This window comes from Trichosurus vulpecula, chromosome 3 (genome assembly GCF_011100635.1).
Source record: "Trichosurus vulpecula isolate mTriVul1 chromosome 3, mTriVul1.pri, whole genome shotgun sequence".
Classification (NCBI taxonomy): domain Eukaryota; kingdom Metazoa; phylum Chordata; class Mammalia; order Diprotodontia; family Phalangeridae; genus Trichosurus; species Trichosurus vulpecula.
This window is the reverse complement of record NC_050575.1, coordinates 257,814,727-257,830,517: the sequence shown is the minus strand read 5'-3', so window position 1 is coordinate 257,830,517 and position 15,791 is coordinate 257,814,727. Positions and strand designations below refer to the sequence as shown.

The 15,791-nt window shown below is 34.8% G+C and overlaps 1 protein-coding gene across 1 annotated transcript in view; it reads right to left on the bottom strand.

Annotated features, from left to right (window-relative positions):
- AGPAT5 (1-acylglycerol-3-phosphate O-acyltransferase 5) overlaps window positions 1–15,791 on the bottom strand; it is a 77,269-nt gene that overhangs the window by 19,470 nt on the left and 42,008 nt on the right. The window contains exon 6 of the mRNA XM_036750287.1: window positions 3,513–3,674. Within this exon, the coding sequence (XP_036606182.1) occupies window positions 3,513–3,674 (162 nt within the window). The remainder of the gene's footprint in view (window positions 1–3,512; window positions 3,675–15,791) is intronic.

Here is a 15,791-nt window from a genome sequence, read left to right as displayed (position 1 = left end):
TAACACCTTAAAAAATACACTAACTCAAATGGCAAAAGAGCTCCAAAAAGCCAATGAGGAGAAGAATGCCCTTAAAGGCAGAATTAGTCAAATGGAAAAGGAGGTCCGAAAGACCACTGAAGAAAATACTACCTTAAAAATTAGATTGGAACAAGTGGAAGCTAGTGACTTGATGAGAAATCAAGATATTATAAAACAGAAGCAAAGGAATGAAAAAATGGAAGACAATGTGAAATATCTCATTGGAAAAACCACTGACCTGGAAAATAGATCCAGGAGAGATAATTTAAAAATTATTGGACTACCTGAAAGTCATGATCAAAAAAAGAGACTAGATATCATCTTTCAAGAAATTATCAAGGAGAACTGCCCTGATATTCTAGAGCCAGAGGGTAAAATAGAAATTGAAAGAATCTACCAATAGCCTCCTCAAAAAGATCCCCAAAAGTAAATGTCTAGGAATATTGTAGCCAAATTCCAGAGTTCCCAGATCAAGGAGAAAATACAGCAAGCAGCCAGAAAGAAACAATTTGAGTATTGTGGAAACACAATCAGGATAACACAAGATCTAGCAGCTTCTACATTAAGGGATCGAAGGGCTTGGAATATGATATTCCAGAGTTCAATGGAGCTAGGATTAAAACCAAGAATCACCTACCCAGAAAAACTCAGTATCATGCTCCAAGGCAAAATATGGACTTTCAACAAATAGAGGACTTTCAAGCTTTCTCAGTGAAAAGCCCAGAGCTGAATAGAAAATTTGACTTTCAAACACAAGAATCAAGAGAAGCATGAAAAGGTACACAAGAAAGAGGAATCATAAGGGACTTAACTAAAGTTGAACTGTTTTGTTTACATTCCTACATGGAAAGATGATGTGTATAATTCATGAGACCTCAGATTAGGGTAGCTGAAGGGAATACACACACACACACACACACACACACACACACACACACACACATATACATACATACACACATATGTATATATGTATATGTGTGTATGTATGTATATATATGTGTGTATATATATGTATGTATACATATATGTGTGTGTATATATATATATATATAGACAGAGGGCACAGGGTGACTTGAATATGAAGGGATAATATCTAAAAAAATAAAATCAAATTAAGGGATGAGAGAGGAATATATTGAGAGAGGGAGAAAGGAAGAGAAGATAGAATGGGGCAAATTATCTCACATAAAAATGGCAAGAAAAAGTAGTTCTGTAGAAAGGGAAGAGGGGTGAGGTGAGGGGGGAATGAGTGAATCTTGCTCTCACTGGATTTGACCTGAGGAGGGAATAACATACACACTCACCTTGGTACCTTACCCCACAGGAAAGAAGGAGGAAGGAGATAAAAAAGGGGGGACCATAGAAGGCAGGGCAGATAGGGGGAGGAGGTAATCAAAAACAAACACTTTCAAAAAGGGACAGGGTCAAGGGAGAAAATTGAATAAAGGGGCATAGGATAGGAAGGAGCAAAATATAGTCTTTCACAACATGAGTATTGTGTAAGGGTTTTACATAATGATATGCATGTGGCCTATGTGGAATTGCTTGCCTTCTTAGGGAGGGTGGGTGGGGAGGAAAGAGGGGAGAGATTTTGGAACTCAAAGTTTTAAAAGCAGATGTTCAAAAAAAATTTTTTGCATGCTACTAGGAAATAAGATATACAGGCAATGGGGCATAGAAATTTATCTTGCCCTACAAGAAAGTAAGAGGAAAGGGGATGGGGTGGGAGAGTGGGATGACAGAAGGGAGGGCTGACAGGGGAACGGGGAAACCAGAATATATGCCATCTTGGAGTGGGGGGAAGGGTAGAAATGGGGAGAAAATTTGTAATTCAAACTCTTGTGAAAATCAATGCTGAAAACTAAAATATTAAATAAATTAAAGAAAAAAGAAAAAAAATAAAAAACTTCCCATAAATCAAGATAAATCAATTTTAAATGACATTACATAAATGCCAATTAATGTTATTAAAATGAAGTTTAGTTGTAAAAGAATTCAAGTTTCAGCTTACTACAATGAGACTTTTTCCAATCTTTTCTAGTATTTGAATACATTGCAGTCAGTAGGCACTTAAAAGATGTTTGTTGAATCAATTATTTTTATTTCATTCACACAGGATGTACTACGGCTGTTTTTCGTTTTTGTCCTTGCATCCTCAGAACCTAGCATGTAACTATGTTTGTTATTGTTTTCATAAATATATTGCTTTCATGTTTGGTTTTCATGGTATAGGTTTATTTACTATATGTCTTAAATCAAAGTTAAGTTGAAAAAGACTACCTACTAATCATTTTAAGATAAACAGAATATGGGAAAAAAATGAAAGACTAAAGAAAAAGTGTGGACAAATTCCAAAGCACTTGGTTATGAACACGAGGATAGGAATAATTTTTTTTAATTCCTTAATTTGATTTCTAGTTACCTTTGTTAAAGAAGAATTTGACTTTTAAACTATTTCCCCACTAGTATATTTATTATTGTATGCCAATCCAATTTTATCTGGAAAATCAGAGAGAAGGGTGTAAGGATGGAGTTACCAAAGGGGATAAACGAGGACCATTAAAAACAATGTTACTAAAATATTTACAAGAGAATTCACAGAGGAAAACAAAATGAAGTTCAGAGGGAGATACAGAAAGGACAGCTTTGAAAGTATTTGTTGGAATTTTTTTTAAGCAATAAATTTAGCAGAGATGAGCAATTTCATATACACTTTTGACTGTAGAAATGATCTTTTCAGAGAGGTATTCATTAGTGCAGATAGTAAGTTACATGAAGACTGGAGAAATAGACACATACGTACATATACATACACATGTATATGAACACACAAATTTAGAATGTTTACAGTACAACTCAATGTGCCATGCCAGTGTTCTCCAAGTGGTATTACAGACATGTAGTGATGTGTCTTTGATTCTCTTCCCACCTAATTTACGCTGGTTGATATATTTTCTGATTAGCTATACACTTCAGGTAAAAATGTGAGCTCGAATTTGAAGTAACAAAGAGAGATGAAAAATAAATGTTTCAGGGCAGAAAAAATATTTCAACTACAAATCTGTGTAGGAAGACATAAAATTGCACATAAGCAATTTACATGCTAATTTTCTGCTTTTCTTCTTAAGGCATATACGTTTGTAGGTCTAATAGCTGTTTGATATGCCTGAATGTGATTCATGCTAAATATCAGTAAAAATTCTAAGATTCCACATTAACAATAATAGCTTAAAATTGTATAACACACTAAGTTTTCCAAAAATGCTTTCACATTATTATGAGAACATTTAAAGGGCATGCAAATTAGTCTATACCCCATTAATGACTAAATTACTCTAAGGTATGTATTAACATAGAAAATAAAAAGATTGCTATCAATTTCAGTTTAATTTTTAAAATTAATTTTTGGATGTATTTGGTAAAATGTATACATCTCTGCAAGCTTCCATTAAAAAATAAAATTAGTAAAGTGAGAATATCAGACTCACCAGTCATAGAAGGTGCTTCTTTTCTCTTTCCTGTTTGATCCACAGTACCTTCATATGCTACCGTAACATCATAAATTGCATCTAAGTAATTCTTCATACAGTCAAAAGCAACGTATGTTGCCTTTATTCTTGGTGTCAGGACATGTTTTAACACTGCAAGGCCTAAGGAAGGAAAAACAAAATTCCACAAAAGTGAAGGGACAAAGAATTAAAACTATTCTATATGCTCCCTATTATGAAACAAGATGATTTGGTATCGATTATAATTTAAAAATGAAACCAGTAAGATCTTTCTGAAAATGGTTCTTTTTAATTGCCAGAAATAGCCCATATACTATCTTAAATTTCCACCAACTTTTGACCCATTTCCTCATTTGCAAAATGGTGGTAACACTTACCCTACCAATCCCTCGTGCTTTTTTTCTTCTTAAAATCCCTACCTTGATCTTAAATACTTTCTTCCCAGCTTTTTGCTGGGAAAACAGAAAAGTTTATAGGGGGAATGTAGTGTAATTTTATATCCTGGGTATAATTTTGGGGGAGTTAATTACCAGAGCCTACAAAAAGTGTTTCTTAACTTGACTTCTCCAAAAAATGATGAGCTTTAAGACCAAAGCTTGGGTGGTAGTGGGGGCATAAGGAGAGATGAGGTAGGTAGGTAGGTAGGTAGGTAGGTAGATAGAAAGAAGGAAGTTGAAGTATCAACAATTGTGATAGCATGTGGAAAGAATATTGTTTTCTAATCTTGATTCTACTACTTACTACCTATGTAACCTTCAGCAAGTTCCACAAATAAGGGAACTATCTAGCTTATCTCTACGATTCCTTCCAGTTATAAATAATAACTTCATTTGAACCATCTCTTTGGTAGTAATCCATCTTCAGTAACTGTGCTCCCAGGAAGGTTCTCTAATCTGAGCTGAGAAGGCTAGCAAAATTTTTCTACATTCTCCATTTCCAATACTTAGGGCTACTAATCTCTTAATGAGTTGGATTAGAGAACTTCTCAGGGCCTTTCCAGGTCTAACAATGTGATTATGACTCTTTCAAATGGTTCCTCTGATAATTTCATGTTTAAGTGGTACAAAAGACTTTATCTATTACATTTATTTGGCCCTAAACGAGAACAGACTGTAGTTTGCATCTCAAATCACTGTCCATTTCAATCATCTTCTTACCATTTGTACTACAGTCTGAGGCCGAGGGATTTAATATGCTAAGCTCTTGAACTCCTGCCCTATGGCTGAGCTGTCCTGATTGATGAGTGAGTCTATAATTCAAAATTACTTACTGCATATCTGGACAACCACAGGTCATGTTTCAAGGAATATAATAAACAAAAACTAAAAACCTTTAACTAGAAAATATATAAGTATATATAAATACATACATAAGTATATGTGTATGTGTATACTCACAATTTAAAACCTTAAATGTGAAAAAAAAGTTTGAAAACCTAATTCTTTATAAATGAACTTTACATTTCCCTTGTATTATGAATATGGCTAGATCACTTACCTGCTCTCCATCCACTCACTCTACAAGTGTACTGAGGTAGAATGTATTTTAAGTTAACTTACATAGAAACCTGCCTTAATATACAATTAAAATGGAATGATTTTCCTTGACAAGTCAACAAGTAGTTTTTTAAGTTTATCCCATGTACCAGGCACTACAAAGAAACACAAAGAAAGGCAAAGAGTCTCTGCCACATTTTAATGAGAAACAAAACACATAAACAATAATGTGTATCTGCTGTGTGTGTGTGTACACACCCAACAAATTGGAAGTAATCTCAGAGGGAAGGCACTAGCATTGAGGGGAACTGGAAAAAGCTTCTTGAAGAAGGTGAGATTTTAACTGAAGGAGACTAGTAGGTGAAGATAAGGAGAGCACTCCAGGCATGGGGGAACAGTAAGAGAAAATACAGTCAAAAAGGAGAGTGTGTTGAGTTAGGAAGCCAGTGTCACTGGATTACAAAGTACATAGAAGGAAATAACATGTTAAGAAGACTGAAAGGCTGTGAAAGTCTTTAAAATCCGAGTATTTTATATTTGATCCTGGAGATAATAGGGAGTCACTGTAGTTTACTGAACCGGAAGAGTGGTAGGATAAAATGGGAATACCTACTAGTAGTAGTAGTCTGTAGACTGCTCAAGGTAGGAAGACCAATTGTATTGTTAATGGAATAGGAAGATCTTCCCCATCCATTAATAGGCCTATGTGACCTGCTTTAAGCCTGAGTCACATGGAAGCCCGTGGTAGGAGGAGCTTGCCTAAGGGGTGGAGCAGGAATGGGTGGAGCAAGAAGTGGAAGTTAGACAGAGATAGGAGAGAGAAGGCAGAGGCATAGCAGCTAGCCTGAGTGAGATAGGGAGAATTTTACCTAATGGAGCTTGTTTGTGGGGATGCTGGAGGGAGAGAAGGCTTGGGGATGGCAGTGCTCCCTGCATTGGTAATGTGTACACACTTCTTTATTACTATGGTGGATATGGCTTTTTGGTGTCTGAATAAATATCTTAGCTTCATCTTTGAGGAAGACAGTGTGTTATATTTTGCAATACAAACCTGGAAATACACCAGCATATTCATAGCAGCTACTGTGGGTATCACATTGGCGATATACCAACTAGTCCAGGAGGAGATGAAGACCTGCCACAGAGTGGCAGCAGTATCAGAAGAGAAGGAGCATGTGAGAGAGACTGCAAAAGTGGGGAGTTGGCAACAGACTAGACATGAGGGGTGAGATAATAAGGTTGTGAGCCTAGGTGACTGGATGGTGGTATTTTCAACAGTAATAAGGAAGTTAGGAAGAGGGAAAGGTTTTGGGGGAAATAGAGTGAGTTCAGGTTTTGGACATGTTGAAGTTTAAGATATTTATAAGATATCCAGTTTGAGATGTCAAATAGGTAATTGGAAGTCAGCTACAAGAGTAAGGTTGGACAAGTAGTTCTGAGAATTTTCTGCATAGAGATGACTAAGGAGATCTCTACATAAAGTGGAATAGAGGAAGGACAGAGCCTTTGGGGAGCCCCATGGTTAACAGCTATTATAGATACGGAGATGAAGATCCAGCAAAGGAGGCTGAGAAGGAACAGTCATATAGGTAAAAGGAGAAACATGAGAACAGTACCAGAAAAACCTAGAAGAGGGTATCAGAAAAACCTAGAAGAGGGTATCAAGGAGAAGAGGCCATGTCAACCATGTCAAAGGCTAGAGAGGTCAAGGAGAATTGAGAAAAGGCCATCACATCTGGCACTTAAGACATCAATGGTAACCCAGGAGAGCGATTTCAGTTGAAACTGAGATGGGCATGTTTGCAGGAAGCAGGAAAACAAATAAACAGGGTCCAAGTAAATGAGAGAGTGGGGGTAGTAGAAGGCACAATATACTAAAGAGGGGATGGAATAGGATACTATATTCATGTATAAGGGTTTGCCTTAAAAAGAAGAGCCATGCTTCATGTGAAATAGGGGTGAAGGAGGAATTGGTGCAAAAAGGCATCTGAGTGAAGTGAGATGAAGAGGAGGGGAAAAGAGGAAGCTCCTGGAAAACAGTCTCTTTTTTTCCAGTGGAATATGAAGTAACATCCTCAGCTGAGAGGGCGAGAGAAAGAAAGCCGTAAGATGTTTAGGGAGGGATGAAAAGGTGTTATGTAGGGAATCAGATAGCTAATTGATTAGGAAAGCATAAAAGCATTTCCTTGATGCAATGAGGGTACAGTTGAGATTATATAACAAAATTTTAGTGGACCTAGTCAGTAAAGTTTTGTGATTTTCTCTAGCACTCAATGCCTATAGGAGTAAAGGTAAAGAATGATGGGAGTAATCCAAGGTTGCAGTTTGGCAATATAAGATCAAGGATAACAGAGCAAAGGAGCACATAGTGGGGAATTGAACATGGGACCAAGATAAGGAAGAGTGGAGGGTATATCCTATGCAGAGGTAATAACCTGGGAAAGAACTGGGGTCAAAGGATTAGAGGTCATGGTTGGAATGAACAGGATTATAATACAGGGAAAGATGAAAAGATTAACAGATGATCAGAAAAAGAATAAAAGAATTTTCTTTTGAGGCAATGAGTTCCCAGTACTAAAGTTATTCAAACAGGAGTATGGACACAACTTGTTTGAAGATGTTTTAGAAGAGATTCCTATATTATAAGAGAGGTTGGGCTGGATGACTCCTGGGAACCCTGACAAAGCTGAGGTTCAGTGACTGGATCTTTAAGCATTGGAGCAGGAAGGAATCTGGGAGATCCTATAATCCAATTAACCCATTTCACAGATAAGAAAAAGGAAGAAATAGAGAATTATTTAAGGTCACTCAGGTACTGAAAAAGTCAGGATTAGAACAGAGTTTCTGATTCTACTGCTCATTCTACATTCTTCTGATCAAATATGGTTGTTAAACTGTGTTACCATGATAGTTACTTAGATTTAAAAAAAAATATTAATTGCAAACTATGTACAAAGCACCAGGGATAAAAAGACAAATGAAAAACAGACCTATTCTTAAAGAGTTTATATTCTTTGCGAAGAATGGCAACATTAACCACACAAGTAAGTTCATATACTATAACCTGAGGAAAGAAAGACCACTAAATTGTAGGGAATAAAGACAGGATTCCTACATGTGGTAGCAAGGAGCCAGTGTATTCTAGGCATGCAGAACAGACTGTGTGCAAAAGCACAGAAGTAGGAGAAAGAAGGCTAAGTTAGAGGGAACAGCGAATAGTATAGCTTGGTTGAAATATAGAAACAATATAGAAATATGGAACCAAAATGTGAAGGGCTCTAAACATTAAGCTAAGGACGTTGAAGATTCTTCAAAAGGAGGTGACATAATTAGAGCTATGGTTTAAGATGATTTTAGCAGCTATGTAAAAGATGAGTTAGAAAAAAGAATAGATTGGAAGAAGGCTGACCAATTAGGAAGCTGCTGTCACAAAACTGATAAATCTTTAGCTAATCTTATTAAAAAGAAGAGGAAGGAGAATCAGATTACCAAAATATAAAACAAATGAGGTAAAAATCACAACAGAAAAGAAAAAGAATAGAATCTACTACAGAAAATCATGTCAGCAAAGCTGAAATTTAAAAGAAATGAAGGTTTATGTGAACATAGAATTGCTGAATAAATGTTTTTTTTGTTCATTCATCTTTCCAAAAAAATAACCAAACTACAATAACACAAAAGAGACCCCATATACAATTCATTTTCAAAAAGAACTTAAAATTAGCTATAAAGAAATTAACTATAAAGGAACTATCAGAGGAAACACCTGGTACAAATGGAGTTAAAGATGAACTCTATCATAAACTTTTAAAGAACAATTAATAGCTATACTACACAAATTGTTTTAAAAATTGATATGGAAAAATTTATACCCAACTCCTTTTTATAAGACAAATATAGTCCTGATATATGAACTAGGGAAAGGTAAAGCAAAGAAAGAAAACTATAAGCCAATGATAATAATAAATATTGACTCAAAAATATTAAGTAAGAGCAAAATTAGCAGTTTTTAAAATTCACCATAATCAAATTGGATTTATATCAGAAATTTAAATATGGCTCACCATTAGATAAAGCATTAACATAGTCATAAGGTTTAGGAATAGAAACAGGATCTCTGATTTCATTAGTATAGGGAACTTCCTGGATGAAAAAATCTCTACCAGTGCAGGCCAGCATCTTTTTCTGTAACTTACAGTCATAAAGAGCACTGAGAGCAAGTGACTTGCCCAGGGCCATGAAGAAAAAGGCCCTAAACCCAAGTCTTCCTAACTTTGAGGCCAGTTCTCTACCCATTATGCCACACTGCATCTCAACATGATCAACATAATCATTAAAAACAAAACCAAAAAAATCTCAGATCACATTATCAACTGACACAGGAGCCATTAGAATAGTCTAGATGAATTGAGAAGGACTGTGTAAGTGCTTATCATCTAAGAATGACATACTGCACAGCTCTGTGTGAATCAAGGACCTCATGCTTCTATGATTAAAGCTTTTTGACTTGAAGTTCTTCCAGAGGCATATAGGGGGAGTTTTTCAAACTAATAAAAGACAACCACCACACCTCAAGCCTCAAGGGATGATAAAGCTGAAGAGACCTTATGGCTATCTAGTCTAAACCTCCTATTTTAGACAAATGGGGAAACTAGGGCCCCCAAGAATACTAGTATAATTCTCCAACTGGCATAAAGAACACTTTCTTTACCATTTCATTAAAAATTCTACTCTAAGTATTAAGGATAATGTTTAGGTATTAAGTATTATTTTCTTTATTTTGCAGATGAAGACATTGAAACTCAAAAGAGATTAGGATGACCAGATATATACATATTCATGTATGCATATGTACATGTATGTATGCATATATACATGTGTGTATGTATATATACATATAAATACACATTCATTCATACAGACATATATGTATTTGTGTATATATGAAGGACCTAAATTGAAAATCTCATTTTCCATTTCAACAAACTGTCCTTAACATCTGACTATCTTACTAATGATAACAAAAGCTGATAATGAAACTTTGAGGTTTACTAAACATGTTACATGATTATCTCATTGGAACCTCATAAAAATATTTTAAAACGGGCATTTTACAAATATTATCCATAACAAATGGGACAACTGAGGCTCCAAGAAAAAAATGATTAGTCAGCGGTCACATAGCTAATAATTTTCAGAAAGGAATCAAGCCCAGGTCTTTTTTGACTCATAATTCAATATTCTATCAATCACACTGTATTTCTCACCAGGAGAAAAGACAAGAAGCATACCTAGAAATGTTAACTTCACTTTTCTTTAGCTACTACCACACTCTAGGAAAATTAGTTGCATAGACATCAGCAATAGGATAGTAGGATTTCCCTGTAAAAGCATGTTTACAATGGACAGGGGCCAGTGTGCAAAAGAAAATATTTCCCCTAACCAACATATTTGATTTAAATACTGGGAAGGAAGTTGTTTCATTTATTTTCAGTCCAACCTAAAAGGATCCAAATGGTTATGAAATTACTAACTTAATTAGGTAAAAATTTTTCCTTCTTGGGCTACTGAATCTTATCCAATTTGGAAATCCAAAGGTTGAAAGCAACATTCTTCTATAAAGCTGAAGAAAAATGACTTCTTGCTGATATGTATAAAAGCAGGAATATTTTTTAAAATCCTATAATAAAGTTCTGCACATGAAATTTGTAGCTGAACATTTTGCAGAGGGACAAAAATAAAATTTAGTAGGATGGCACAATAGATGTAAAGGACTCAGTCAATAAATCTAACATACTAAAACAATATTTACCTTCACTAAGGAATATACTTTTAAATTCCTAGTGTGGCATTTACCACCCTCAATATAGACGACTACAAGTTTGCAAACTTGCAAACACATATTTGTCACCTATGAAGTAATCCTATACACCAGGGACACATATAAAACAATCAGTTCCCAACCTCATGGATCTTACATTCTATTTATCTTCCTAATTCTGTAAATTAAGTACTATTCCCTACATTGCCTCTTTAGATACACTTTAGCAGCTATAATCTGTTGTTGTTCAGTAATTTCAATCATGCCCAACTCTTCATGACACCATTTGGGGTTTTCTTGGCAGAGCTACTGCAGTGGTTTGCCATTTTCTTTTCCAGCTCATTTTACAGATGAGGAAACTGAAGCAAACACAGTTAAGGGATTTGCCCAGGGTCACATAGTAAGCAAGGCTGGATTTGAATTCAGGTCTTCCTGACTCCAAGCTTGGCACTCTTTCCACTACACCACCTACCTTCCAGCTATAATCTAGCTGATAGTATTCTCTATTCATTTGTCACAGCTCCCTACAGTGAACTTACTGCCATGTTATTTTTTCTTTTTAGGGCTTAGGAAACATTTGCTGATTTTAAAATGAAACTTATTAACTCATTTTTAAATAATATTGAATTTTGAAGGCCAGAAAGAAACACAACCAGGACAGATCTGAAAGCTACAGGTTGAATTTATTATGTACTTAAAAAGAAAAGCAAACTACTTTACAGAAATCTGCAGTTTTATGTGTAATTCTCTTCTGTTCTCTCACATAAATGCAAATGCCCATATTACTGAGTAAGTTCAGAATAAAAAATAGATTTGGAAAAAGAAGATACAAGAAGGCAGAGAAAAACCAAATTTCCTTTTACCATTTAAAATAATTCCTTACTTCTTTGGCTCGGTAATGTGATAAAAGCACATTTAGGTGGCCCAAAGAGTACATTTCCAATTAACAAGCTAAATATATTATTGTCATATCTAATAGTTAAAAATAAATAAGTGCCTACTGGGGCAAAGAATTTTTTACCCTTTGTATATATATATATATATATATATATATATATATAACATATATAGTTTATATATACTATTGAGTTTTTATCCTGTTTCAGACATTGAATTACGCAAATCTCTCACCCTTTCCTCATCTATAAAATGAATATAATAATAGCACCTACTTCGCAAGGTCATTCTGAGGATCAGTTAAGATGACATATTTAAAGCACATTGCAAATTTTAAAGTACTATGTATAAATTTTAGCTGTTATTACTTAGTTACATGATATTGATTCCAACCTTGCTACAGAATCTTCTCATGTAATTTAAGAACTTGAATTTTTAAAAGACTAGAATACAAGCAAATATTCTTAACATGAAAAACAAAAATTTCTTTAGTATTCTAGTTGATATTTTGATAGCTTTAAAGTGATTCAGGGTCATGATTAAAAAATCAACATGTTATGATACCTAAACAACATTCCTTTATTCCCTCTGGCTCAAAGTGTTCCCTCCCTCCTCCAATTTTACTATGAATGAATGAAAAAGCATTCCTCACCTAGTGATCCAACCTATCAGAGTTGAGCCTCTCCATATCTGGCTAGGCCGGGCCTCAGACAGAAGATAAGAGTTTGTCAATGAGACCATACTTTAACACTTTCCAGCTTGATAGAAGCTGCCAGAGCTTGCATTCCACTGGCAAAGCCTTTGAGAACCCAGGGTCATCTCCATGCCACAATGGGGCATCAGAGTAGGACTTCTGTGGAAGCAGAAAACTTTACATCACAAGTCACTAGAAGCAAGTGAAACAGTAGAGAACATCTACTCTTCTTTATAGTGGATGTAAGAAATACTCCCTAAGGCTTCTTTTTTCTCCTCTTCATCGGAGAGGATGAAAATGCTTATTTTCTAGACTAGGAAATGCAGTTGGATAAACAATCTGAAGAGTTGATCTATGAGAGACAGAGTGCGTGTGTGTGTGTCTGTCTGTCTTGTATAAACACTGCAAAAATATGAGTTGGCCTCAAAATTAAAAAGGTGGAGAGCTGGTCCCAGATTGCCTTTGGAAAACTGCAATGGTCTTTTAACAGTCTCAAACTTCTCTCTTTGAAATAAATGTCCACCTTTTTAATGTCAATGTCCTTCCAGTAATAATGTATGACTGCTCGTTGTGGAATATTATAGTTTTCAAAGAATTAGAGATGACTGCCACCCAGAGGCCAATGGAGTGGTGCTTGGTGGCTGGGGTTGGGTAAAACATATTACAAACAATAATTTATGAAGAAGCAGGATAATGAATCCTATCAAAGAAATGTATAAGCATAAAAGAAGATTGAATACAATGTGGTAAAAAGTGATAGATAGCTAGGTTTGTGCTACTGGCACCTTTGCAATGTTAAGAGAAAGTGACAAGTGTCTAATATGTTCAGTGGATCACTTGTGTCACACGACAGACAAACATGAATAAGTTGCTAAAAAATAATGATTCTCTTTTAAAGTTGCCACTAAGAATGAAAAGAATCACTGTTTAGATGAAGTTAAATGTAACAGTATGCTAAATCCAAGAACATTACTAAGGTCACATTTAGTAGGAAATTAGAATTTTACATAAAAAATAATCAAACTACATATATACAACAATGACAAATAGCCAGAAGAAAAGTTAAATATTTTGAAAAATATAACTAGTTGATTCCCAAGACCCATTTTCTTCATTTATAATAAACTTTTAAAATAACTACAATAAGTTTACTAGTTACTTTTTTTTAACCTATGAAATGCAAAATTAGGCTTTATAATATCTGACTCATCATTAAAGACTTAGTCTTCACAACATATGTGTATCAAATAGAACAAATTTAGTAATAACTAATATTATGAACAATGTTGAATACTCCTGGTAAAATGAACAAAGAAAATTTCCTCATTTTAAAACGAAAATTTCACACTGACTCAAGATCTAACCTTGTGTTTAATAATTATACAAAATATAAACTAGTCTGTGGCATTCAGAAAAAGAAATTGAAGGAAATGACTATCTTAGAATTTAAGTAAGTACAGAGCAGTACATAGATATAAAGAATGCATATATACATTCACAGAAATTAACAAGAATCAGAAGGAAAAGATAAGCCAGTTTATGGCTAAGTTGTATAGTCTAAATATCACATGTGCTTCTGGCTTCAACTCTATTCAAGAAAAATTAACTTAACAGATGGACTAGAGGGTTCCTTTGTTTTTATTTTCAACTAACAGTTTACTTGTGATCTCAGAGGAAAAAAAAAACAGGACATGTTTTTTTAGATTACACTGTCCAGAAAGCCTAACTTCCTTTGTGCACAGTGCAGGGGGAAAAATTCAACTCCATATTCACGCTGAAAATAGGTCACCCAAAAAATAAAATGGAAAAGTTAAGAATGTCAACAACCTAGTATTTAAAGCTTAACCCTGACTGGCAAATTTCTTATGTAATTTCCTTTGAAGGTTTCTTACAGAATTCTACTTTTTACAGAAAAAAGTAGAAGATCAAATAAAAATAACCAGGGGCATAGAATTCAAAAATAAAATTGTGCCTTGGACTGTGACAATAACTGGCTTTGTGACTCTTAGCAAGTTCCAACCTATTTGTTTCATATCTCTTACAAGACAGTTTCTAAATGTTTCACATGGGTATTATAAAAATTAGAGTAAGGTTTTTAAAATGAGCATTATAGGCTGCATTAGGAAATAATATTAAAATAATATAAAAACATAAACCATGTCCATAGATCTTTTTATACTTAGTAACAAAAGCCTATCTCTCCTCCAAACTTCTCTATTTCTGTTAAGTGCACCATTATCCTTTCAATCACCCAAGTTCAAAATTTGAGAGTCTTCCCTCTCAATGTCTCCTCTCCCTCCCAAACCTCCACATCCAATCAGCCAGCCAAATCTTGTCAATTCCTCCTCCACATCATTTCTCCTATTTGACTACTCACAGAGACTCTAATCCTAGAGGTCAGACAAGAGATGGAACAGGCCAACTAGAGGCTGTCTGAGTTAACAGAAGGGAACAGGTGGGTGAAATGGTATGGAAATGGAATAACCTCATAACTGGACTGTTTCTCCACCTTCTCTAATCTATTCTCCATACAGATGCCAAATCAATATTCCTATAAAACACATCTACTTTATCTACTCAAAAAATTTTAGTGGCTCCCTCTTACCTCCAGGATAAAATATACAATCCTCAGTCTGGTATTTAAAATCCTCCATAATTTATCCCCCACTTACTTTCTTGACTTATTTTATAACGCTACTTTGAAGGCATTATTCATTCTAGCCAAACTTTCCTACTAGCTGTGTACTGAACTTGACATGTAAGAACTATTAGAAATGCAGAAAGTCCTAAACAGAATTCATTAACTTTTCCCCTAAATCCACTCCTCCTCCTACTTCTCTATGTCTATCAAAGTTACTCCTATTCTTCCAGTCATCCAGTTTAGCAACCAAAGAGACACCCTTACCTCTTTACTCTCTATCACTCCATCAAAGTCAAATTAATTGGTAAGTCATATCTATTCTGCTTCTATAATATCTCTTGCATCCATATCCTTTTCTCCTTATACCACAACCACCCTATTTCAGGCCTTCATTACATTTTACATGGACTACTAAAATAACTGTTTAAACTATTTCTTCCTCTAGGTATTTCTCAAATTCATTGTCCAAACAACTACCAAACTGATAGTCTTATAACACAGGCTCAATCATGCCTCTAGGGTAAAATATATTATTTCTAGAATAAAATACAAAATCCCTTCTTTGGCACAAAAAGCCTATCGTAACTAGGTTATACAAACTATCCTTCTAGTAAAATGTGCTCTCTCACACACCATTCTAGTCAAATCTGCCTTTTTTCACTAATGGCAAATTTCCCCATGCACAATATTTCACCTTCTATATGCATCT